A 27177-nucleotide genomic window follows, 5' to 3' on the forward strand; every position below is an offset into this window, starting at 1 on the left:
GGCCCGTTCCTGTAGGTTCATGCTCTACAACATCTGCAGAGTACGACCCTGCCTCACACAGGAAGCGGCGCAGGTCCTAATCCAGGCACTTGTCATCTCCCGTCTGGATTACTGCAACTCGCTGTTGGCTGGGCTCCCTGCCTGTGCCATTAAACCCCTACAACTCATCCAGAACGCCGCAGCCCGTCTGGTGTTCAACCTTCCCAAGTTCTCTCACGTCACCCCGCTCCTCCGCTCTCTCCACTGGCTTCCAGTTGAAGCTCGCATCCGCTACAAGACCATGGTGCTTGCCTACGGAGCTGTGAGGGGAACGGCACCTCAGTACCTCCAGGCTCTGATCAGGCCCTACACCCAAACAAGGGCACTGCGTTCATCCACCTCTGGCCTGCTCGCCTCCCTACCACTGAGGAAGTACAGTTCCCGCTCAGCCCAGTCAAAACTGTTCGCTGCTCTGGCCCCCCAATGGTGGAACAAACTCCCTCACGACGCCAGGACAGCGGAGTCAATCACCACCTTCCGGAGACACCTGAAACCCCACCTCTTTAAGGAATACCTAGGATAGGATAAAGTAATCCTTCTCACCCCCCCTTAAAAGATTTAGATGCACTATTGTAAAGTGGCTGTTCCACTGGATGTCATAAGGTGAATGCACCAATTTGTAAGTCGCTCTGGATAAGAGCGTCTGCTAAATGACTTAAATGTAAATGTAAATGTAGTTAAGAACTAATTCTTATTTACAATGATGGCCTACACCGGCAAAACCCAGGCGACGCGGGGCCAATTTTGCACCGCCCTATGGGACTCCCAATCACGGCCGGTTGTGATACAGCTTGCATTCGAACAAGGGTGTATGTAGTGACGCCTCTAGCACTGAGATGCAGTGTCTTAAAAATCATGTTAAACAATATTATTACACACAGAGTAAGCCCATCCAAGTTATTATGTGACTTGTTAAGCACATTTTTACTCCTGAAATTATTTAGGCTTGCCATAACAAAGATGATGAATACTTATTGACTTAAGACATTTCAGCTTTTAAATTGTATTCATTTGTAAAAAAATAAATAATCTAATAACACAATTCCACGTGGACATGACTGGGTATTGTGTGTAATGCCAGTGACACAAAATCTCAATTTAATACATTTTAAATTCAGGCTGTAACACAATAAAATGTGGGAAAAGTCAAGGGGTGTGAATACTTTCTGAAGGCACCTTTTTGACAAACTAAATGTGAAGTGAACGATCACTTTAATTGTAAAATGTTACCTTAATGGGCTTGTTCGACATTGGCGCTGACAGTGCAGGCGACTACAGACTGACTGTTCTACAAGGAACTTTACATCGTAAATAACTGATCATTATTATTTGTAGATCAGTCAGCAAGTCACAATTTACCTATGATACATGACGCTTTTGATCCTCTCGAACACGGCCTCGGTCAGCTGCGCTTACCACGGACTTGCTGGGAAAACTGTGCTAGACTACAGTAGAGGGGGGGTTGATGGTGACGCAGGAAAAACACCCAAGTGCAGACAAAAAAATAAGCAAGGAAGAGAGATCATATTAGCAGATCTGGATGCATGTATGAAAATAGTATGTAACACAAGTTGACACATAGCGGAACCCAGAATAGAACGATTCATAGACAGGACAAGTCAACTCAAGGAAGTTGCATCAAATTTTGAGGTAAGTAACATTGGGTAGCTAGCAACAATGGTGCTAACTGGCTAGTATAGCTAGATAACGACATATCTGAGTAATCATTAACAATGAAACGTTATAGCGGTCTAGTTACAAGGTGTAATGTTACACATATGCTTTTCATTGGATAAAGAGGCGAGAGTAATAGCAAGCAAGGTGCCTGACATCGGCAGAATGAATGCTGAAATGCCGGTTTGTTTCTGTATGTAACGTTGGCTAGTTAAGTTAGCTGTTATTTTTGGCTGTGGCAAAATGGCTGACGTTTCCCATACCAACCTGTTAATTGTTTGGATTTTGAAATATAACGGTTTCCACATAGCTAGTTCAAGGTCAGTCTCAACCAGACAAGATGTTGGCTAACTTCTTGGACTAGTGGTGTTGACAGATATGGGCTGGTGTTTGATCAACAACCTACCAATGCACACAGACTGTTGATTGTTGTGGCGACGGCAGCGCCATTAGCGAACGTTAACTAGCATGTTAGCGCTACTACCGATGTTGAGTAAGGAGAAGGCCCTTGCGATGCTTGTCAGTAGCTAGCTAACTAACGTTACGGGCCTTGTCTAACGTTATGCATTAGTTATCGTCCAGACTCCTGTTGCATGAAGTTATTTTTCACATCAATTAACCGTGTTCCATGCAGTGTTTGCAGGCTGGTTATTTTCGCATTGTTTGAAATATTTGGCTAATGCTTTTTAATCTAGCAAGTGTAGTTAGCTACGTTAGTTGTTGGGTGATGCTGGCTAGGTAGCGGTCTCTCATATCTAAAATACATCATACAATGTGACAGTAACACTTATTTTGAGATTGAGTTTGCTGTAATTAAATCAAGTTTTCCTTATACTCCAGTCCCCAAATGACTTGATTTAATTAGTTAGCTGCACAATGTTACTCAATGACGTGTCCTCACAGAAAGAGGTTCTGGTGAGGATAGCGGATCGTGATAAGAATGATTAGCAAGCCTAGGACCAAGTACATTTTTATTCACACACATCATGCAAGCAACCTTGTCATTTGTCGTTACATAATGTTTTCCTTTGTGCCAAGCTCCTTGTCAACCAACGGCTGTCACAAGAAATGTCCAAATGTCTTGACAGTTTGAGGCAGACACATGTCTCCAAAACGGAAACTGAAGGTGTAGCCAAGGGTAGTCTTGAAAACCCGACTGTAGTTGCCTCTGCCTAGTGTCGGTTTTTGAGACTAGCCAAGGTAGGGGCTGGCATTATATCTATTGACAAATAATTGATTTTAGTTATTTGCAAGCAAGGCATTTTCAATATGTCATTGTTGACGATTTTTAGGCCTGGTAATATGCTTACTTTGTGCATTTCCGGATACAAATGACTTCATTCCACCTAAAAGGTTTGCGTTTCCTCAGTCCTGACCTAGCTATGCTCACTTCAAGTTTTACTCAAGTCAGCAAAACTAAGCCTTGACCATGATGACCTGAATACTTGCCGCAAACACAGCTGTACCAGGTGTAATTACTATATTTTCAGTAAGCTGAAAACCAGTGTTTCTCAACACCCCCCAGAAGTTTTCACATTTTAGTTTTAACCCTAAACGTGCACCACTGATTCAGTTATTCAACTAATCATCAAGCCTTTGACTAATTAAATCAGGTGTGCCGGTTTATGGTTAGAACACAAATGTGGAACGTTTGGGGGTGCTGAGGAGAGGGTTGGGGAAACCCTGGTTTATGGCCCGGTCAGGTGCTTTCTCAAGACTCAAGGTTTCTTTTCATCTGATTGGTTCCTCAACTGTTCTTGCCCCTTGGGTCATTGATTTCGATTGGCTTGTTAACTTCCATTCACATTGTAGCTGTCAGCTGTAGCCTACTCCTGTCGGCTTGCCTGATGATGCTTGAGGTAGAAGTCGGCCCAAACCACAGATCTAGGATCAGATTCCCCTTCCCTAATACTAACCTCTTCCATTAGATGGAAGCGGATACAGCTGAAGACGGGAAACTGAAGACAGCCAATAATAAACCTGTAAACTGAGCCCAGAGGATCGTAACTCAGCTGGAGACTGTCTTAATGTGTCTCAAGACTTCCAGTGTCTCACAACTAGACACACAGACCTTTCCTACCCAGAAACCCTAGCCCCTAATCTTAATGTTACCTCATAGGCACTTGAGTGGATTGAAGGAGCCTCAGCCTAACAGGCCCTAAACCTGTCTCTTCCATCCTGACTCATAGTGATTTAAGATGTTTTGCTTTGTCACTCTGCTGTTGTGTAAGGTCAATATTCTATACAGACTCACTTATGTTATAGTGCAGTGTTTCTCAACTCCAGTCCAGTACCCCCCAACATCACACATTTTTCTTATAGGCCTGGACAAAATCCCCTGATTCCACTCATTGAGGGCTTGATGATTAGTTGACAAGTTGATTCAGGTGTGCTTGTCTGGGGCTCCAACAAAAATGTGTGCTGTTGGGGCTACTGGAGGACTGGAGTTATGAAACACTGTTACAGTACTGGGACACATTGTTGGACTACCACAACTTTATGTCAGTGGCATAAATATGCTATTATTAATACTTTTGGGCAATTATTAAGAATACATTGTTTGTCAGTAAGCGCACAATGTCTTGTTCTCATTGTTCAATTGTTCTTGTTTAGTTATTGTATTGGGCTTGGCTAATATAGCCAGGTGATATCTTGAAACCTCAATATCCCATGCATGTCTTGCTGTAGTGAGATGTGAGTAACCTAGGAGCTGCAGTTTGTTGGGGTAGGGTTAGGGTAGGGTCATGCTCTGTGTGACCAATCAACAGTTTGTCAGTAGCTGTATACTGTCTTGCACAGTCTAGATATCTCTGAACCAGTTCGACAGAGACTATTAATAGGCCAGGGTGGCGTATGGTTGATAGTCCTGTGCTGTCTGCAGCACAGCTAAACTGGAAATAGGAGAGGTGATGGCAGTGTGGGGCGGGGGGTTCTGTCTGTCGGTATTAGGGCTAGGGTGTGTGTGTCTGTATGTCATAATTCCACCCCGTTGTCAAGCATGCGTTTTAGCATTTTAATGTCTAGACCCAGATAGTGGCAGAGTGAGAGTCATTTGAATTGGTCTCGCTTAGTTGTCTTGCAAACATACTGTGGAATCATGGCCTTTGGATGCACCTGTGTTGTTTCTCAGCTATTTTTACACCTCAACAGTGGTCTGAAGTTGACCATGTGATGTTCACTAGATTGTACACAGATTAGCTGAAATGCAAATGCCTCAGTCCCAAATGCATGTGAAAAATGGAGCATCAACCATTCTAAATCTCTCTCCCCCTGTCTCTGTCCCACAGGTTCTGCGATGGTCTCTGCAACCCTCCCTGAGCCTCAGCAGCCGGAGTGTTCCCTCTCAGCCGGCCTCTGGTTCTCCTTCCCTACCCAGGCAGTGATTCCCCCCCAGGCCAGGGCCTCCTAAAGCAGACAAGACTGCCAAGATCTGCCCCGTGTCGATCATGACGGTCACCACCCGTGGCTCCCCCGTGGGGGGCAATGATAGCCAGGGCCAGGCACCCGCTGATTCTCCGAGCCAGCCCCCACCCACACAGGCCCAGGTGAGTATCGGGGTGATGTGTGTCTGTCTATGGATAGTTCCCCAATTATCAGTGAATAAGGTTACCCGCATATCACCTGTATGTCTGCGTGAAGTTGACTGACTAATATGGAGCGATCTGCAATGCCATATGCTTTCGTACTTACTTACTTTTAATATTAATGTGTGTGCGTTGCAGACGGTGTCCCCAAACCCGTCGACCACGGAGCCGTCTCCTGTGAGCCCACCGGCGGCGGAGGAGGAGCAGGGTCAAGGAGACTCTGTCCCTGCTCTGGAGGAGGAGGAGCCTGCCTTCCCTCACACTGACCTGGCCAAGCTGGACGATATGATCAACAGGCCCCGATGGGTAGTCCCAGTCCTGCCAAAGGGGGAATTAGAAGTTCTACTTGAAGCTGCTATAGACTTATGTAAAAAAGGTGTGTCCATCATCGTATACAATATACATCCATATAGGACAACATCTTTTTCATTTGTTGTCTATTGATCTCTCTTTGTTTTCTGCCTTTAATCGTTGCCTCTTTCTGCAGGGCTTGATGTGAAGTGTGAGGCGTGCCAGAGGTTTTTCAGGGACGGCCTGACCATCTCCTTCACTAAGATCCTCACAGACGAGGCTGTCAGCGGGTGGAAGTTTGAGATCCATGTAAGGGCCTCGTGTGTGTGTGTGTGTGTGTATATGTTTGCGCACACACTAGCACTTCCTGTTTGAACTACAGCTGATTGTCCTTCGTTCCACAGAGGTGTATCATCACCAACACACACCGGCTGGTGGAGCTGTGTGTGACCAAGCTTCCTCAGGACTGGTTCCCCTTACTGGAGCTACTGGCCACAGCCACCAACCCCCACTGCAAGTTCCACATCTACAACGGCACGCGGCCCTCTGAGACCATCCCCGCCGGGGCCACGCTGGCCGACGACGAGCTCTTCGCCCGCCCACCCGACCCTCGCTCACCCAAGGTAGGCCCCAACTCACCCTCGCTCACTCAGGATTCCTCGCTTGATACAGTATATCCAAGTTTTCAGCATGAATAAAGCTGTCGTCAGTGATTAGCCGTTCATTGTTTTCTCTCCATCTCTCCCTCTCTCTCTCTCTCAGGGCTGGTTGGTGGACCTGATTAATAAGTTTGGCACGCTGAACGGGTTTCAGACTCTACACGACCGCTTCATGAGCGGACAGGCACTCAACGTACAGATCATCGCTGCCCTCATCAAGTATGTTAGCACAGATGGACCAATGTTAGGGACGTGTGCGTGTCCTAACCCGTGTATGTCTTCCCTCCAGGCCGTTCGGCCAGTGCTATGAGTTCCTGACCTTGCACACAGTGAAGAAGTACTTCCTGCCAGTGATCGAGATGGTTCCTCAGTTCCTGGAGAACCTGACGGACGAGGAGCTGAAGAAGGAGGCCAAGAACGAGGCCAAGAACGATGCCCTGTCCATGATCATCAAGTCCCTGAAGAACCTGGCCTCCAGGGTGCCCGGTCAGGAGGAGACCGTCAAGAACTTGGAGATATTTAGGTTGAAAATGATCCTTAGGTGAGATTCCTTCAGTTGTTTTCTTTTTAGGTTGTTATTGTATAGAATTAAAACTGTCACATTGGGGTTTGAGCACCTCGTGTGATGAGTGTTTTGGCCAGTCAACTGCTGTTTTATTATTAGGGGAAAACTCCACCCAAAAACTGTTTTGATATTTCTTTCATTAGTCCATTGTTCACATGCAAAACATTTTTCAAGATGTGTAACTTTCAAAATACAGCTGGTATTTTTCTGACATGTAAAACATTTTGGGACATTTTGGGACAATGGACTAATGAAAGAAATACCAAAAGATAGCTTTTGGGTGGAATTTTCCTTTTCGATAAGATGGTTATGCTTTTAATTTGTTGATTTGTCCCCAGGTTATTGCAGATTTCCTCGTTCAACGGCAAGATGAACGCTCTGAATGAGGTCAACAAGGTCATTTCCAGCGTGTCCTACTATACGCATCGGCATGGCAACCCCGAGGAGGAGGAGTGGCTGACGGCAGAACGCATGGCGGTGAGTCACCACAGTTACTCCTTATGAATGATAATGGACTGGATTTGTATAGAGCTTTTAAATTGCTCATCAGAGTTTAATAGTCAATTCCAGTTCAATTCCTGTCAGTGGAATTGGACATGGAATTTCTCCACAGGAATGCTAATTGATTTGTATTTATTTAGCCAGGTAGGCAAGTTGAGAACAAGTTCTCATTTACACCTGCTATGCCTGATGTTTGTCTTCCTCTCCCTTTCTCTCAGGAGTGGATCCAGCAGAACCACATCCTGTCCATCGTGCTGAGGGACAGCCTCCACCAGCCTCAGTACGTAGAGAAACTAGAGAAGATACTCCGCTTCGTCATCAAGGAGAAAGCCCTCACCATGCAGGACCTGGACAACATCTGGGCAGCACAGGTACTGAGTTAAAGTGTCATGGGAAAATGGGTCTCAGCAATATGGGGATGGATCCATCTTGAATTTGAATGTAATTCCTATTCATTGAACCTATACAGGTTATTCTCATTTGTGCAAAATATATATTTTGCAAGAGAGACCTTTTCCTTTATAAACAAGGAATGCGTAGGGGAAGGGGTTGTTTTTAGGACCATGCCTAAGTGTCTTCTGTGTCTGTTTCTATGTCAGGCTGGTAAGCACGAAGCCATAGTGAAGAATGTCCATGATCTTCTGGCCAAACTGGCCTGGGACTTCTCTCCAGAGCAGCTCGACCATCTCTTTGATTGCTTCAAGGAGAGTTGGACGAATGCGAGTAAGAAGCAGCGTGAGAAGCTGCTGGAGCTGATCCGTCGTCTGGCGGAGGACGATAAGGATGGAGTGATGGCCCACAAGGTGCTCAACCTGCTGTGGAACCTGGCTCACAGTGACGACGTCCCCGTGGACATCATGGACCAGGCCCTCAGCGCACACATCAAGATACTGGACTACAGCTGCTCTCAGGTAAAACTACTGTTACTGCTACTGGGTTGTAAATAGGCACCGAACGAAAGAAAACAGACGGAAACTGGGACGTTCTTCCTGAACTTGTCAAATGAGAATCTCTTGTTTTTTGTTTTCTGTTGCATAATGTTTTGCTACGATGGTCCCTAATGACTAGGACCCTGCTCTGTGCTTCTGTGTTCCAACAGGACAGAGACACCCAGAAGATCCAGTGGATAGACCGCTTCATCGAGGAGCTGCGCACCAACGACAAGTGGGTCATACCAGCCCTGAAGCAGATCAGAGAGATCTGCAGCCTGTTTGGGGAAGCTCCTCAGAACCTCAGGTAACGAAAGACTCTCTCCACCTTCCTGTCTCTCTCCCGTTCTCTCTCGCTCTCGTCTCATCTCTTTTTCCCATTGAGTCAAAGCTTGTGATGAAATATTACATTTATCTCCTTCCCTTTCCTCTTCCCCATACAGTCAGACCCAGAGGAGTCCTCATGTGTTCTATCGTCATGACCTGATCAACCAGCTGCAGCACAACCATGCCCTGGTCACTCTGGTGGCTGAGAACCTGTCTGCCTACATGGAGACCATGAGACCGTTCTCCAAAGCTGAACATGCAGACTTTGACCCTCAGACGGTCAGAGTGGGAAGTCGCTACAGTCATGTTCAGGAGGTCCAGGAGAGGCTCAACTTCCTGAGGTAAGGCAGGCGGCTGTCTACAGGTATCTCTGGATGAAAACAATTACCCTTGACTGCTTTTCTGGGCGGCGAGGCATTTCTCAGTCTGTGGGAATGAAAGTGGCCATTCTGAGTAGTCTGTTAGTGTCTAACTGCTTTGAACCATCTTGTTCTCCAGGTTCCTGTTGAAGGACGGACAGTTGTGGCTATGTGCTCCTCAGGCCAAGCAGATCTGGAGGTGTCTGGCTGAGAGCGCTGTCTTCCTGTGTGACCGGGAGGCGTGCTTCAAATGGTACGTACACATTTGTTTAGACCAGCCTTTGAAGTATATTAAATATGATTTCCCTTTTTAATTATTCCAGGTTAGTTCAACTCAAATGTTATTGGTAGCACTTCACTTAAAGCATGCTGGGATCATACTTTATCATTTGTTATACGCAAGTGTGAGCCTTTTATAATGTCTTTATACTGTCTTTTCCAACTCTAGGTACTCTAAGCTAATGGGAGATGAGCCAGACCTGGACCCGGACATCAACAAGGACTTCTTTGAGAACAATGTTCTGCAGCTGGACCCGTCCCTGCTCACGGAGAACGGCATGAAGTGCTTCGAGAGGTTCTTCAAGGCTGTCAACTGCCGCGAGGGCAAACTGGTGGCCAAACGCAGGGCCTACATGATGGATGACCTGGAGCTCATAGGACTGGACTACCTCTGGCGGGTGAGTGTTAAACAGTTTATCAATGTTCTAAAGCTTTCTGAACATACTGTAAAACCTGGAGCTCATAGGACTGGACTACCTCTGGAGGGTGAGTGTTAAACAGCTTATCAATGTTCTAAAGCTTTCTGAACATACTGTAAAACCTGGAGCTCATAGGACTGGACTACCTTGGGAGGCATTTGAGTTAAAACTCCTCTTATCGCTGTTAAAAGTTTTTATAGACACCAATCTGGTTCCTGGATTAACTCTGGAGGAGGATAGTGCACAAAACCGCTTTGCATTGTTCTACCAGGTGGTGATCCAGGGTACTGATGACATCGCCAGCCGAGCCATCGACCTGCTGAAGGAGATCTACACTAACCTGGGGCCCAAGCTGCAGGTCAACCAGGTGGAGATCCACGAGGACTTCATCCAGTTGTGTTTTGACCGTCTGAAGGCGTCGTACGACACGCTGTGTGTCCTGGACGGGGACAAGGACAGCATCAACTGTGCCCGGCAGGAGGCCATCCGCATGGTTCGCGTGCTCACCGTGCTCAAGGAGTACATCAACGAGTGTGACAGCGACTACCACGAGGAGAGGTCCATACTGCCCATGTCCAGGTAGGAGAGAGGCTCACACACACACAGACTCACACCAACACACACTTGTGAAAGCAAGGTCTAACTAAGTTTGTCAGAGTCTCAGCGCCAATATTTTGACTGACCAATCCCTCTCTTTCTTTCTCCCCTTTCTCTCTCTCAGGGCGTTCCGGGGGAAGCACATCACATTGATCGTGCGTTTCCCTAACCAGGGTCGTCAGGTGGATGACCTGGACATCTGGTCTCACACCAATGACACCATCGGCTCGGTGCGCCGCGGCATCCTCACACGCATCAAGGCCAACGCCACGCACACCAAGATAGAGCTCTTCATTGGCGGGGAGGTTGTCGACCCAGCGGATGACAGGAAGCTGATTGGACAGCTCAACCTCAAGGACAAAGCAGTGAGCTAGTCATTTCGTAATCAATGGCCCATGCACTGGTTTTGAATTAGGGCTTAGTTCCGATGTGTTTAAATACAATTTTACTCCCTCCTGGAATCACTAATCTACTAGGATTAGATGATGAAAGCACAGTGTATCTGTTAGCGTTTGGTTCAAATCGGTATTTTGTGTGTAGTTGATCACAGCCAAGCTGACCCAGGTGAGCGCCACCGTGCCCTCCAGTCCTGACAGCTCCTCGGACTCCTCCACCGGCTCACCCAGTAACCATGGCAACCACTTCAGCGAAGGGCCCAACCCAGAGGTGGAGGGCTGCCTGCCTGGAGTGGTAAAACACACACACACACCTTTCCTCACGTGAGAAATGTCAAATGTGTCATCTTCTCCTGAGTAACGTCTTGCTCTCTGTAGATCATGTCTCTCCACCTGCGCTACATCTCGTTCCTGTGGCAGGTAGCAGACCTGGGTTGTACCCTCAACATGCCTCTGCTGCGAGATGGAGCCAGGCTCCTCATGAAGCTTATGCCTCCAGGTACACTGTCTTTCTCTCTCACGCTCTCATTCTTTCTCATTATAGCTTGCTGTCCTTCTGTGGCCCCAAAACATTATCTCTCATCCTTCCTCTGCGTCTCTTTCTCTCTCTCTCTCTCTCTCTCTCTCTCTTATTGTGGTTTGAAATTATTTGTCCTGACTGATGTTCTGGTTGAGCTGTGTGTAGACAACGGTACCATGGAGAACCTGCGCGCTATCTGTCTGGATCATGCCAAGCTGGGAGAGAACAGCCTGAGCCCCACACTGGACTCCCGCTTCTTTGGCCCCTCGCCCTCACAAGTCCTCTACCTCACTGAGGTTGGTAACACACACCACTGTGTGTGTGGTGGTTTACGTGATTGATTCATTACCCCTTACACTCTTCACATCCTCCTGCCACGTTTGATTGGATTGATTCCCCAGGTGGTGTATGCATTGCTGATGCCGGCCAGCGGCACCCTCGGCGAGGACGCCAGCGACTTCCAGTACAACTTCCTGAAGAGCGGCGGCCTCCCACTCGTACTGAGTATGCTCACCAGGAACAACTTCCTGCCGTCGGCCGACATGGAGACGCGGCGGGGGGCGTACCTCAATGCCCTGAAGATCGCCAAGCTGCTGCTTACCGCCGTGGGGTTCGGACACGTCAAAGCTGTGGCCGAGGCCTGCCAGCCCGTAGTGGAGGGGACCAGCCCTGCATCGCCGGTAAATAACGCTTTTGTATTGCCGTTATATTACCTCTGTAAATACGGGGAAAACCTTGTATTACTACAGCTTAGACGAGTGCAGAACAATGAGGGTAGCAGGACTAGAGGTCGACCGATTAATCGGAATGGCCGATTTAATTAGGGCCGATTTCAAGTTTTCATAATAATCGGAAATCGGTATTTTTGAGCGCCGATTTTTGCCAATTAAATTTTTTGACATTTAATTAAACTTTTTTTTTTATATACCTTTATTTAACTAGGCAAGTCAGTTAAGAACACATTCCTAGGAACGGTGGGCCTTGTTCAGGGGCAGAACGACAGATTTTCACCTTGTCAGCTCGGGGGATCCAATCTTGCAACCTTACAGTTAACTAGTCCAACGCTCTAACCACCTGCCTCTCATTGCACTCCACGAGGAGCCTGCCTGTTACACGAATGCAGTAGAAGCCAAGGTAAGTTGCAAGCTAGCATTAAACTTATCTTAGAAAAAACAATCAATCATAATCACTAGTTATAACTACACATGGTTGATGATATTACTAGTTTATCTAGCGTGTCCTGCGTTGCATATAATCGATGCGACGCTGTGGGATGATTTAACAAAAGCGCATTTGCGAAAAAAGCACAATTGTTGGACGACTGTACCTAACCATGAACACCAATGCCTTTCTTAAAATGAATGCAGAGTCAGGGTATATGCAACAGTTTGGGCAGCCTGGCTCATTGCGAACTAATTTGCCAGAATTTTACGTAATTATGACATAACATTGAAGGTTGTGCAATGTAACAAGAATATTTAGACTTAAGGATGCCACCCGTTAGATAAAATACCGAACGGTTCCGTATTTCATTGAAAAAATAAACGTTTTGTTTTTGAAATGATTCGACCATATTAATGACCAAAGGCTCGTATTTCTGTGTGTTATTATGTTCTAATTAAGTCTATGATTTGATAGAGCAGTCTGACTGAGCGATGGTAGGCACCAGCAGGCACGTAAGCATTCATTCAAACAGCACTTTCGTGTGTTTTGCCAGCAGCTCTTCGCAAGCACAGTGCTGTTTATGATTTCAAGCCTATCAGCCTAATGGCTGGTGTAACCGATATGAAATGGCTAGCTAGTTATTACACTTTGTTTTTTTGTTCCTCCAATAATCGGTATCGGCGTTGAAAAATCATAATCGGTCGACCTCTAAGCAGGACCCTTGTTACCAGACCATGATCACCTCAACGTACCTTCACTGTGTATTTGAATGAGCTTGAATATGACTGGTGTTCTTAATCCACTGTCTTTTGATTTTGTTCCTCTCCAGATCAACCAGGCGACCCACGACCAGGCCCTGGTCCTCCAGAGTGCTCTACAGAATATCCCGAACCCCGCCTCGGAGTGCATGCTCCGCAACGTGGCCATACGACTGGCCCAACAGATCTCTGACGAGGTGAGACGGCGCGTCTATTGAGACGAGTGCTTACACATGCGTTCAACCGGTTAACAAACGGCCAGTCAAAAAGAGTACGACCGTAAACGTCTGCTCACTTTTTTTGGCAGTCTCTGCCCCCGAAGAACGCCCAGAACTTCTTCCAAGCATCCAAGTACATCCCAGACCTCTGTGTGATCCGGGCGGTGCAGAAGATCGTGTGGGCTTCAGGCTGTGGCACGGTACAGCTGGTCTTCAGCTCTAATGAAGAGATCAGTCAGATCTATGAGAAGGTAAAACCCTTTCTAAACTGAGATGGTGTGTGCTTGGTTCTTAAGGTGTGTATCGCAGACTTCTAGGGGTTTGTATGGAGAGTTTCTGTGTCTTCTATAAACTCACAGCGGTGTGTATGTTCATCACCTCTACAGACGAACGCGGGTAAGGAGCCGGACGGGGAGGATGAGATGGTGTGCTGTGAGGCACTGGAGATCATGACCCTGTGTTTTGCCTTGCTGCCCACCGCTCTGGACACTCTCAGTAAGGAGAAGGCCTGGCAGACTTACATCATAGACCTGCTACTGCACTGCCACAGCAAGTATGTCTGCATCTGGCTGTTAATCTATGTCTGTGTTGTGGATCTGTTCATTCAGGGCATTTCCTGGACACAGACTAATCCTGGACTGAAAAGCATTTTCAATTGATTCTCCATTGAGTTTAGTATAGGACTAGGCTTAATCTGTGTCGGGAAAACCGCCTCTTGGTGTTTAAACTTAATCTCACAAAAACAAGCCGATATAAAACTGTCATCAGACTATGTTAAAAGCACCTTTTGACAGAGAAATCAACCTGTTGTCATCTTCCTGTCTGTCTCCAGGTCAGTTCGTCAGATGGCTCAGGAACAGTTCTTCCTCATGGCCACTAGGTGCTGTATGGGACACAGACCCCTCCTCTTCTTCATCACCCTCCTCTTCACCGTCTTAGGGGTGCGTATCCTTCCATCTCCCATCTCCCATCTCTTCCCTCTCCCCTACTGACACAATAGTTATTCTTCAGCTCTGGGTAGAAGTTGCCCTTAAGGACAGACCTCGGATCAGTTTACCATCTCTCAATCCCAGCCTTCATAATAAGAAGAGGAAATGTAACTCACTGAAACTCTTTACCCCACTCCATTGGGACCCCTTGTTGTTGTAACACGTATCCTTCCTCTCCTCCAGAGCACGGCAAAGGAGAGGGCGAAGCACGCAGGGGACTACTTTACGCTGCTGAGGCACCTGCTGAACTACGCCTACAACAGCAACATCAACCTGCCTAACGCTGAGGCGCTGCTCAACAATGAGATCGACTGGCTCAAGAAGATCAGGGTATTGGACAAGAAGTCTTTTCATTGTTAGAAAATGAAATGCAGTTTAATATGGTGGAGTTTAGAGAAGACCTAAGATGGGCTTTCATATCTCTCATAAATATTACCGCTAAATGTCAGTTTGGTGTTTTTTCCACTAGGATGAGGTGAAGCGGACAGGAGAGACGGGGGTGGAGGAGACTATTCTAGAAGGTCACCTGGGGGTCACCAAGGAGCTGCTGGCCTTCCAGACACCAGAGAAGAAGTACTACATTGGCTGTGAGAAGGGTGGGGCCAACCTCATAAAGGTGGGTCATTGTGTTGTTTATGAAATCCAATATGTTTGCCAAATAGTTCACTCAATATAGTCACAGGACAAGCCACCATAGGATGATGCTTTGTCCATTCTGTTAATTCACCCCACTCTTTCTCCAGGAGTTGATAGATGACTTCATCTTCCCGGCGTCTAACGTGTACCTGCAGTACGTGAAGAGTGGGGAGTTCCCAACGGAGCAGGCCATCCCTGTCTGTAGCAGCCCCGCCTCCATCAACGCCGGCTTCGAGTTGCTGGTGGCTCTGCCGGTCGGCTGTGTCCGGAACCTCAAGCAGATCGTTGATACACTCACAGATATGTACTACCTAGGTACACCAACTATACACTCACTGACATGTACTACCTAGGTACACCAACTATACACTCACTGACATGTACTACCTGGGTACACCAACTATAGACTCACTGACATGTACTACCTAGGTACACCAACTATACACTCACTGACATGTACTACCTAGGTACACCAACTATACACTCACAGATATGTACTACCTAGGTACACCAACTATACACTCACTGACATGTACTACCTAGGTACACCAACTATACACTCACAGATATGTACTACCTAGGTACAACAACTATACACTCACAGACATGTACTACCTAGGTACACCAACTATACACTCACAGATATGTACTACCTAGGTACACCAACTATACACTCACAGATATGTACTACATAGTTACTTAATCTGAAATTCCCAATTATTATTTATTTCACACATTCCTCTCTATACTGGTAAATTGTACCTCTCCCCAATGAATTATAAATGTTTTTCTGATATTCATTGTTGCGTTGATCATATATGTGGAATGGATAAACGTTGAACAACTCCCCCTCATTCTCTCCCTGTCTCTCAGGTTGTGAGGCTCTGACAGAGTGGGAATACCTCCCCCCAGTGGGGCCGCGGCCTACCAAAGGCTTTGTGGGGCTGAAGAACGCGGGGGCCACCTGCTACATGAACTCTGTCATCCAGCAGCTCTACATGATCCCGCCCATCCGTAACGGTGTCCTGGCCGTGGAGGGCACCGGCACCGACGTGGACGATGAACTGTCCGGGGACGAGAAGCAGGAGAACGAGGTGACTGGACTGACTGGGAATCAATCGAAATAATTGCAAAATGACTCGCTTAAAGCTACAATCTGAGATGCTTTTTATGGCAGCCCCAGCCCTTTGTATAGAGCTAAGGGACTAGGGAAATGAAATCCCTCATATTACCGAGTGTTTATGGATGTTGTGTAGAGGAACCAAGATGTACAATTTGAACTTAAATCATCCATCCAGTGTATTGTTACTTTCCCTCCTCAGACTAATGCCGACGGAACGGCGCGGGACGAGGTGTTCGCCTACCAACACCAGTTTGACGACAAGCCCTCGCTGAGTAAGTCGGAGGACAGGAAGGAGTACAACATTGGGGTGCTACGCCACCTACAGGTCATCTTTGGTCACCTGGCCTCCTCCCGACTGCAGTACTACGTACCCCGAGGCTTCTGGAAACAGTTCAGGTGAGCTAACGATAGCAGGCTGAGGTAAAACAATGAAATGTCAAGGAATGTAGTGGTATACAGATTACAAGCTGTTTATTTTGAAACCAATTTCACACAAACGGTCTTGGAAGACTAAGAGCTATCTCTATCGATCTCTCTCTCCTGTAGGTTATGGGGTGAGCCGGTGAATCTGCGAGAGCAGCACGATGCCCTGGAGTTCTTCAACTCTTTAGTGGACAGTCTGGATGAGGCTCTGAAGGCCATGGGCCACTCCTCCATGCTCAGCAAGGTGCTTGGAGGTTCCTTTGCCGACCAGAAAATCTGCCGTGACTGCCCACACAGGTGAGTGATTTTCATCCACTTACTAACACTGGTGGAACCAAATGAACGACCACTCATCCTCCAGATTTTTATTATGCCAATATTCTAAAACCTGCATAAAGAAAATATGTGCATTTTCCCACCAGTGTGGTATTTCCACCAAATGGACTTAAAAATATAAAAAATGAGTGCGTGATGACATAGTGCACACAAAATGGACTTACAAATATAAAAAATGAGTGCGTGATGACATAGTGCACACAAAATGGACTTACAAATATAAAAAATGAGTGCGTGATGACAGTGCACACAAAATGGACTTACAAATATAAAAAATGAGTGCGTGATGACATAGTGCACACAAAATGGACTTATAAAAATATAAAAATGGAGTGCGTGATGACATAGTGCACACAAAATGGACTTACAAATATAAAAAATGAGTGCGTGATGACATAGTGCACACAAAATGGACTTACAAATATAAAAAATGAGTGCGTGATGACATAGTGCACACAAAATGGACTTACAAATATAAAAAATGAGTGCGTGATGACATAGTGCACACAAAATGGACTTACAAATATAAAAAATGAGTGCGTGATGACATAGTGCACACAAAATGGACTTACAAATATAAAAAATGAGTGCGTGATGACATAGTGCACACAAAATGGACTTACAAATATAAAAAATGAGTGCGTGATGACAGTGCACACAAAATGGACTTTTTTGCATAACTTCTCGTGTATCGAATAAAAATCTGAAGTGCAATGTGTTTCTATTGGATTTTCCACTCAACCAGTAGTTTTGTCACAAAAACGGTTGTGTTAAGTAGACAATGTGCCTACTCTGGTCTTGACGTGTGCGCTCTAGCTAACAGCTCTGAGTCAGTGTGGGTCGGCTAGTCTACATGATGACATTCTTCTGGATTTGTTTTATTTGTCAAACAGCAGTCATGTATTTATCGTCTTGTCACCAGAATAAGACCCATGATATTTATTGGAAAGGAGCGTCAAGCTCATCACCTTTAATCTGTAGCCTAATAAACTGCATGGTTTCCTGAACCGTAGTGGGAGGACCCACACCGTGTCTACTTCCATATGATGATTATTATATAAATGTTTGTGCATAAAAGCGTTTCCACCGCCATTTCTCGCATAATACATTTTTAACAAAGATCCCACCATGTTAAACGAACAAATTATCTGTGTCGCCTTTTATAAAATTGTACTGAAACTAGCTGTCGTGATCATAAAAAAAAAAAAGTGTGTATATATAAGGTTTGACTACTCTCAGAAATGTGGATGGAAATGTGGTTAGTGACACAAAATGGCACCACATAGTTCTCAGTTATCACAGGCATGAAATATAATAAGTGAAACTGTTCCACCATCTTGTTCCCAGGTATGAGTGTGAGGAGTCCTTCACCACGTTGAACGTGGACATCAGGAACCACCAGAACCTGCTGGACTCTATGGAGCAGTACGTCAAAGGAGACTTGCTGGAGGGAGCCAACGCATACCACTGTGAGAAGTGTAACAAGAAGGTACCTCACTCTTCTCCTGTCCTTCATCATTCCTGTCGAGTACTCAGTCCTTTGTTTTCATTCCATTGGAAAATAGCAGTGTCGATATGGATAGATACTTTAGGATGACATTTCTTACTGTTTTGTTTTATCCACTACAGGTGGACACAGTGAAGCGTCTGCTGATCAAGAAGCTTCCTCCAGTGCTGGCCATCCAGCTGAAAAGGTTTGACTACGACTGGGAGAGGGAGTGTGCCATCAAGTTCAACGACTACTTTGAGTTCCCCAGGGAGCTGGACATGGAGCCCTACACTGTGGCCGGGGTGGCAAAACTGGAGGGAGATGACGGCAACCCGGAGAGCCAGGTAGATTACTTTTATATCAAATTTGATTTGTGTATTCGAGCTCTATAAATGTTTCACAAAGTTCTAAACAGAAACCATGAAAGAGTAAACCGAAGCAGCATTGGCAAGGAAACTCATCATTAGTCCAAACATTGTCTGTACTCAGTCACTCCTCCCTCCTCCTTTCCCTCTCAGATGATCATGCAGAACGAACCATCGGAACCCGACCCACCAGGCTGCAGTTCTAAGTACAGCCTGGTGGGGGTGCTGGTGCATTCAGGCCAGGCCAGCGGCGGCCACTACTACTCCTATATCAGCCAGCGAGACGGTGGCACCGGCGGTAGCGCCGACAGCGGGCAGAAGGCGCGCTGGTACAAGTTTGACGACGGTGACGTGACGGAGTGCAAGATGGACGACGACGAGGAGATGAAGAGCCAGTGCTTCGGGGGGGAGTACATGGGAGAGGTGTTTGACCACATGATGAAGAAGATGTCCTACAGGAGGCAGAAGAGATGGTGGAACGCCTACATCCTGTTCTATGAGAGGATGGACGCGGCAGGGGGAGGGGCCGCAGTGGAGGCAGACGGAGAGCTGGCCAGGTGCATCTCAGAGCTGACTGTGTCTCCCACTACACCACGACAGGTGGGGATCAGGACTGTGTGTGTGTGTGTGTGTGATAGTGTGTATTTGTTTGTGATAAAGTGCAGAGGCGAGAATCTGTGGGCGTGAATGAGTCTGTGTGTATAATGACGTAATGCTCATAACCGTACTAATGAATTCCCCCTCCCAGGTGACGATGCCGGGGGCCATTGAATGCAGTGTGAGGAAGCAGAACGTCCAGTTCATGCACAGCCGCATGCAGTACAGCTTGGAGTACTTCCAGTTCGTCAAGAAGCTGCTGACCTGCAACAGCGTCTACCTCAACCCTCCCCCGGGTCAGGACCACCTGCTGCCAGAGGCAGAGGAGATAGCCATGATCAGCATCCAGCTAGCAGCTAGGTTCCTCTTCAGCACTGGGTTTCACACCAAGAAAGTAGTCCGGGGGCCCGCCGGTGACTGGTGAGTGGGTTGTCTGTGAGAGGGAGAAAGTGTGTGCTTTCTTTATATTGTAAGACAGCCTTGTAACTCTCTTTCCCTTGTCGCTCTCCTTTTCCCTCTTTCTGTCTACTCTCCTCCCTCCCCCACCTTCTCTCCCTCTCTCTCAGGTATGACGCCCTGTGCATCCTGCTGCGCCACAGTAAGAACGTCCGCTGCTGGTTTGCCCACAACGTTCTGTTTGCGTACCCCACGCGCTTCTCTGAGTACCTGCTGGAGTGTCCCAGCGCCGAGGTCCGGGGGGCCTTCGCCAAACTCATCGTCTTCATCGCCCACTTCTCCCTGGCGGACGGGCCATGCCCCGCCCCCGCCAGCTCCCCTGACGGGTCCACACAGGTACGGAGGGAGTAAAGGGGGAGTGAGAGATGGAGGGAAAGAGTAGAGAAGGTGTGTGTGGTGTGATGTAATACTAATTACCATACTTGGTATTCACATCTCAAAAAATATACATGAACTTACCACAATCAATTTCAATAGAAAGTTAGCAAAAAATAAGAGGTAAATACTTGTCTATTTATGGAAAAATCACATTGATTAACTCTTTGGTCCTATCACAGTTTACTTACTTACTAATGGCACTGCCTACTCCAGATGACTCGTTTTTAAAAATCATATGAGCAAATAATATTTAATTTTATTTGGAATGCTAAGCCAGACAAAATTAAATGTACCTATTTATATAATGAATATCACTTTGGGGGGGCTAAAATGATTTAAATATTAACACTTTAAACCTCTCACTAAAAGCTTCACTTATGTATAAGTTATACTTAAACCCAAAATGGTTCTCCAGTAGATTAAGGCTCATCCTTTGTTAAAAAATTGATACAGATTACAATTTTTCGTTTTTTATGAATTGAAAATTAAATTTTGTTTAAAGTATTGCCCTTTGTTAAACAAGCCGTTAGAGGTCGGCCGATTAATTGGGGCCGATTTCAAGTTTTCATAACAATCGGAAATCGGTATTTTTGTGCGCCGATTTGCCAATGTTAATTAAAAGGTATATAATTTTTTTTTTTTTTAACTAGGCAAGTCAGTTAAGAACACGTTCTTATTTTCAATGACGGCCTAGGAACGGTGGGTTAACGGCCTCGTTCAGGGGCAGAACGACAGATTTTCACCTTGTCAGCTCGGGGGATCCAATCTTGCAACCTTACAGTTAACTAGTCCAACGCAATAACGACCTGCCTCTCTCTCGTTGCACTCCACAAGGAGACTTGCCTGTTACGCGAATGCAGTAAGCCAGAGCATACAAGCATATGTATCTGACTGAGCTGTGGTAGGCAGAAGCAGGCGCGTAAACATTCATTCAAACAGCACTTTAGTGCGTTTTGCCAGCAGCTCTTCATTGCGCTGTTTATGACTTCAAGCCTATCAACTCCCGAGATGAGGCTGGTGTAACCGAAGTGAAATGGCTAGCTAGTTAACGCGCGCTAATAGCATTTCAAACGTCACTCGCTCTGAGCCTTCTAGTAGTTGTTCCCCTTGCTCTGCATGGGTAACGCTGCTTCGAGGGTGGCTGTTGTGTTGCTGGTTCGAGCCCAGGGAGGAGCGAGGAGAGGGACGGAAACTATACTGTTACACTGGCAATACTAAAGTGCCTATAAGAACATCTAATAATCAAAGGTTAATGAAATACAAATGGTATAGAGGGAAATAGTCTTATAAGTGCTATAATAACTACAACCTAAAACTTCTTACCTGGGAATATTGAAGACTCATGTTAAAAGGAACTACCAGCTTTCATATGTTCTGAGCAAGGAACTGAAACGTTAGCTTTCTTACATAGCACATATTGCACTTTTACTTTCTTCTCCAACACTTTGTTTTTGCATTATTTAAACCAAATTGAACATGTTTCATTATTTATTTGAGGCTAAATAGATTTTATTGATGTATTATAATTAAAATAAGTGTTCATTCAGTATTGTTGTAATTGTCATTATTACAAATAGTTTTTTTTTTTTTTTAAATCGGCCGATTTACCGGTATCGGCTTTTTTGGTCCTCCAATAATCGGTATCGGCGTTGAAAAATCATAATCGTTCGACCTCTAAGCCATACAAAGCTGGTTACAATTTCAGTTTTATCCTCCAGAAAAGATAGAACAAATGTTATGGTTAAAGAAATATTCTGATTATTAAAAAAATAAATAATAATCTTTATGGAAAAAATGAATTGTTTAAAAATGGTGTTATATTTATTAATGATATTATGATTAGAAACAGAACACTTATTGTTTTTACATTTAAATGTATATAAAATTCTTGCCACCATCAGAATGCTATATATATGGGGCATACAACAATCTCAGCTCTGTAGATTTTGCTGCGAAGAGATCATTTATTCTGGTATTGCCCCAATGTAGCTTGTTTCTGGTCACAGGTTCACGGAATGGTTAAAAAATCATAACGTGCCATTAAAATGAACCTTACAAATAGCAGTGTTTGGCGATTTGGAAAGCCGTAGTCACTAAATAATATAATACTCATGGGAAAGGTTTTCATCTTTAGCTCACAATCTGTGGATACTATACGTTTTAGAAAGGTTAAAAAACATATGTAAAACAGCACCATTCAAAAATATATGGCATATGGAAACCAAACGAGGATGGTCTAGGGTGATAGGTGGGATGGGCTGAGAGTGGCTGAGGGGCGGGATTAAAGGGTTTATGGTTGGTAATGTATCGTTATGTGACTGCTTTATATAAAAGTCCCATGGATGCTAAGTGTATGTACATATATATAGGAGACACCTGAAACCCCACCTCTTTCAGGAATACCTAGGATAGGATAAAGTAATCCTTCTCACCCCCCTTAAAAGATTTAGATGCACTATTGTAAAGTGGCTGTTCCACTGGATGTCTTAAGGTGAACGCACCAATTTGTAAGTCGCTCTGGATAAGAGCGTCTGCTAAATGACTTAAATGTAAATGTATATGTAGCAGAAAAGCTGTAAAAAAATATATATATATATTTGTCCGACAGGGTGCATGGGTAAATAAAAATAAAAAAATGGCCTGTAACCTTTGACCTCCTGCATCAGGGCTGTGATAACCTGAGTCTGAGTGATCACCTGTTGAGGGCAGTGTTGAACCTGCTTAGGAGAGAGGTGTCAGAGCACGGCCGACACCTGCAGCAGTTCTTCAACCTCTTCGTCATGTACGCCAACCTGGGTAAGACGACGTGCGTGTGCAGGAGAAACGCTGTTGGTTTGTTTCTTGCTGGAATAAAACATGGTTTCTCTTCCTCCCTCCCTCTCCCCCCAGGTCTGGCAGAGAAGACCCAGTTGTTGAAGCTGAGCGTCCCTGCTACCTTCATGCTGGTGGCTTTAGACGAGGGGCCTGGCCCTCCCATAAAGTACCAGTATGCAGAACTGACCAAGCTCTACGCTGTGGTCTCCCAGCTACTGCGCTGCTGTGACGTCTCCACACGCATGCAGTCATCCATCAATGGTATGTTTCACTCTCTCTGTCACCGCCTTGTGGTTGCTGTCTCTTCTGCTCTCCTTTCTTTCTTTCTCTTTCTCTCTATCTGTGTTTCATTCATTCTCTAATGGTTCCAATCTCTCTCTCGGGTTCACTGTCTGTCATTCTCTCTCTCTCCTGTTTCTTTACTCTTATTTGCGTTCTTAGAATAAAGCGAAGTGTGCAAATAGATATAAATGTATCTCACTGTCCTCTAGGCAACCCGTCCCTGGCCAACCCGTATGGAGACACCAACCTGACCACCCCCATCATGCCCCTGCAACAGCTGGTGTCAGAGATCCTCTTCGTTAGGACCAGCTATGTGAAGAAGATCATCGAGGACTGCAGCAACTCTGAGGAGACGGTCAAGCTGCTGCGCTTCAGCTGCTGGGAAAACCCCCAGTTCTCCTCTACCGTGCTGTCTGAGCTGCTCTGGCAGGTAAGGGGTTAACACGGATGACTCTCACTCACACATAGCGGTTTTGTTTACCTCACCCGTCTACCTGTCTCGACCCCTAGGTGGCGTACTCCTACACGTATGAGCTGAGGCCTTACCTGGACCTGCTGCTGCAGATACTGCTGATAGAGGACTCCTGGCAGACCCACAGGATCCACAACGTGCTGAAGGGTATACCAGACGACAGGGACGGCCTGTTTGACACCATTCAGCGCTCTAAGAACCACTACCAGAAACGGGCCTACCAGTGTATCAAGTGCATGGTGGCTCTGTTCAGCAACTGTACTGTGGCCTACCAGATACTACAGGTAAACATGACAATAGTAGACTAGATATGGTAGTCACCTCTCGCTCCTCTCTGCCTACCAGATCAGTAATTTTAGAATGGTGTTTCAAGTATGTACAGTATGTTTGTGTCTGGATATCTTGAATGGTGTATCAGGAATGGAACTGTGTTAACATTAGAACTGTCTCTCTCTCTGTTGTGCTCCCAGAGTAACGGGGACCTGAAGCGTAAGTGGACGTGGGCGGTGGAGTGGCTGGGGGACGAGCTGGAGAGGAGGCCCTACACAGGGAACCCCCAGTACACCTACAACAACTGGTCTCCCCCCGTCCAGAGCAACGAGACCTCCAACGGGTACTTCCTGGAGCGCTCACATTCCGCACGCATGACCCTGGCCAAGGCCTGTGAACTTTGCCCCGAGGAGGTACGGAAGGTGTGTGCGCGTGGGATGGGTGTTTGCATGTTTTTTCGGTGTGTGTGTGGTAATGTAACAGAGCTCTCCTTGGCTGATTCCATTGTCTGTATTTTCTTTCAGGAGCCAGATGATCAGGAGGCAACAGAAGATCACGACTCCTCCCCTCCCGAGGACACAGCGCTGTACCCCCATAACCCTGCTCCTGCCACGCAGTTTCAGCAGGTAGCACACACACACACACACTGTGTGGCACTGCTCCAGAATTTACAGAAAGCTCATATTGAATGCTGACACCTTTCTCCCTGTTTCCATGTCTCTCTGCAGCAGAACAACCACCCCCACGCCCAGCCCTATACGGGTCCGGCTGCCCAGCACATGAACACGCCCCAGCGGCCCCCACAGAGAGCACAGGAGAGCTGGGAGAGCACCACAGAGGAGGTGGGGCCCGTGGCGCCCCCACCCGCTGTCCAGACGACAAAAGAGTAACAACATGACACGAGGGCAACCAACCCCTTTAACCTGCAACTCACCTCCCCAAATCTCTTTGCACACTATCACTCAATACCTTCAAGACACCCAGTTTATTGATCGGCTGATCAAACAGTCGATTTAAGACTAGACCCAGGCCGGAGCGCTCTCTTCTCTCCAGGAGGAACAGCGTCCTTTGTCACCCTTGACTCCTGCCCTCTGGATCGGGCCAAGTAAGCTCTTCAAGTGTCTGTTTCCATCGTAGAATTGGAATTCTATGATTTCTAGAACTTTGAGTGGGAAGAATCTCGACCTTTTCTTTCTATCTGCCCCATAGAGACACGTCACTGCTGACAGAGAAAAAAGCATACTCCTGTCTGCAGGGTTGTGTGTACAGTGTTTTTGAGAAACTGAGATGAAAGACAATGATGTGTGTGCAATGTGTGTACAGGAAGTGAAACAGAATGGTGATGGGAAGGTGTACATAGTTTGTTAATGTTTTGGAATCGTTAAAACCTTCCTTCCCTCGACCTCCCTCCCAACCTACAGCAATGATGCAGCAAGGCTGTCCTGGATTGGCCCCTAGTATGTGACTTCAAAACTGAAAAGGAAGACCAATGTCAAATCAAATGGGGAAAATAATAAGCGTTGCTATTGTTTTCTCTGCTTTGTAGTGCATGGAGGTGAGGTTTGGCCTGTCACTGGCTGACCGGGTCTTGGTTGATGCAGTTCCACCACTATACTATAGTAGGTTTCAAACACCTCTCGCAGTGAGGACATGTTGAATAGAGAATTAAAACCGGTATCACCCCGTGTGCACCAGTTGACAATGGCAGGGCGGGTGAAGGCTTGTTTGATCTCTGCTCACTTGAAGTGAAAAGAACTCTCTGCTTCTTGGTTTTCTTACCTTTTTTCCCTTCCACATTTTGTCCTACTTGAACACAGCTACAGTCTTACAAATGTCTGTCCGTTGAGACTAACATATGAAGCATTCTAAAGCAGGGTCATGATCTACAGTAACTGCTGGTAAACAAGCTAACTGACTCGCCCAGCGTTTCTGATTGTTCTTCTAGGATTCTATCTGCAACGAAAGTAGATGGCTGTGTTTTAGTTGGTAACATGAATGTGTGGTTTGTTGTAATTTCTTTTTTGTTTTACTGGGAGAATTGTCTGAAACGAGCAAAATCCCTGCAAAAAAAGAAGCCCTTGATATGAAGAATCGTAGGCTATTTTATTTCAATTTCCTAGATGTTGTTTTTGCTGATTTGAAAGGAAGTAGAAAGTAATTGAAGAGGAACTTTTTGGTCCAATTCTTTTTTCTTAATTTTTTAAAAATTTTGTTAATAATTGTTTTGAGTTCCATCTGCCCTGAACCGTTTTTGCTAACAATAGTTTTGGCCATGGTGTTATTTTGAATTCTGAGGCTACAGTTCACACTTCAAAGTTGTTGTTTTTGTCTGTACAGCAGTGTGCCCACTACCAAGAATACATGGAAAATGCCATCTTTACATTGTAGTGGTTTCATATTTCATCTATGATACATTGTAAATACCCAATGCACGCAAAAAAAAATCATCAGGACATACAACGTGACAGTGACGAAACAATATCTCGTTGAGGGAATTTGCCAACAGTAAATGGCATTGCCCCAAGGGACTGGGTTGAAACCGCAATGGATTAAACACAAAATGTCTGCTAAAACTGTGGCCTATACAGACAAGCTGTGGAGGAGCAAAGTGAGGAGGGAAACAGTCTCCCCATCCCCCTCCCCAAACAAAAAGCATACTGGGGAGAAAAAAAGTGGCAACCCGGAACCTCCTGAGAGGACAAACTGTGGATGGTTCTAGATTAGAACCTAATGGGGGGGGGTTAGAATGCTGTATGGACTGATGTCATCCTTCCAGGCCCTGCCCTAAAGCACTACAGGTCATGTCTCCTCTCACTTCTTCCATAATATTTTTTAGACTGCAAGGTCTTAGATTGTTTTTTTTGTGTTTATTTTGGCATCTTCTTTGTGTAAGGTGTTATTTCAGGATCAGAACTGCCTTCTTATTTTGTTTGAATAATTATAGTTTTTGTTGTTGTTGTGAAACATGCATGGATGGTTATTACCCCCCCCAAATCTGCCTTGGAGCACTCTACAAACACACCACACTGTAAAATTATACTTTAAGAAAAGGACAAATAAATGGTCTTTTGAATTATTATGCCCTGTATGCAAGGAGGAACCTGCATATATATATATTTATTTTTTCACCTGTCATTTTTTTTTTTAGATTGGCATGGATAAAGGGGAGGAGTCAAGGGAGAGGAAATTACTTTATATTATTTTTTATGCCCGCTTTTAACCTTGTACTTGTCAATCTAACGAACCAAACAGACAAGCGTTACAACACC

The 27177-nt window shown here is 45.8% G+C and overlaps 1 protein-coding gene across 3 annotated transcripts; it reads left to right on the plus strand.

The window, feature by feature from the left end:
- Positions 1 to 1468: 1468 nt before the first annotated feature.
- Positions 1469 to 26987, plus strand: LOC115123632 (probable ubiquitin carboxyl-terminal hydrolase FAF-X). 3 transcript variants are annotated; one of them, XM_065018925.1, is made up of 42 exons: positions 1469 to 1689; positions 5001 to 5258; positions 5436 to 5673; positions 5785 to 5897; positions 5993 to 6211; positions 6351 to 6466; positions 6537 to 6788; positions 7151 to 7289; positions 7532 to 7684; positions 7913 to 8224; positions 8413 to 8549; positions 8686 to 8910; positions 9068 to 9181; positions 9377 to 9605; positions 9898 to 10205; positions 10348 to 10588; positions 10764 to 10913; positions 10997 to 11117; positions 11304 to 11434; positions 11540 to 11818; positions 13132 to 13257; positions 13368 to 13529; positions 13665 to 13831; positions 14111 to 14219; positions 14451 to 14597; positions 14737 to 14883; positions 15011 to 15218; positions 15777 to 15997; positions 16226 to 16422; positions 16573 to 16746; positions 18133 to 18274; positions 18415 to 18618; positions 18793 to 19239; positions 19388 to 19656; positions 19803 to 20028; positions 22737 to 22866; positions 22960 to 23145; positions 23376 to 23596; positions 23677 to 23922; positions 24109 to 24330; positions 24433 to 24534; positions 24637 to 26987. In XM_065018925.1, exons 2-42 carry the CDS (start codon positions 5160 to 5162, stop codon positions 24796 to 24798), a joined length of 7791 nt encoding a protein of 2596 aa, XP_064874997.1. In that variant the 5' UTR covers positions 1469 to 1689; positions 5001 to 5159; the 3' UTR covers positions 24799 to 26987. The 3 variants fall into 3 exon arrangements, with proteins under 3 accessions (XP_064874997.1, XP_064874998.1, XP_064874996.1); XM_065018926.1 differs by having other exon boundaries at positions 24109 to 24321; XM_065018924.1 differs by having other exon boundaries at positions 24109 to 24534.
- Positions 26988 to 27177: the final 190 nt, after the last annotated feature.

Source organism: Oncorhynchus nerka, linkage group LG5 (assembly GCF_034236695.1).
Source record: "Oncorhynchus nerka isolate Pitt River linkage group LG5, Oner_Uvic_2.0, whole genome shotgun sequence".
NCBI lineage: Eukaryota > Metazoa > Chordata > Actinopteri > Salmoniformes > Salmonidae > Oncorhynchus > Oncorhynchus nerka.

Excerpts from the sequence above, each read along its gene's own strand:
- LOC115123632 (XM_065018924.1), top strand. The coding sequence starts at position 5,160 with ATGACGGTCACCACCCGTGGCTCCCCCGTGGGGGGCAATGATAGCCAG. Across the intron at positions 9,182-9,376 it reads CGGGAGGCGTGCTTCAAATG|GTACTCTAAGCTAATGGGAG; the intron begins GTACGTACACAT and ends TTCCAACTCTAG. Across the intron at positions 11,118-11,303 it reads CATGAAGCTTATGCCTCCAG|ACAACGGTACCATGGAGAAC; the intron begins GTACACTGTCTT and ends AGCTGTGTGTAG.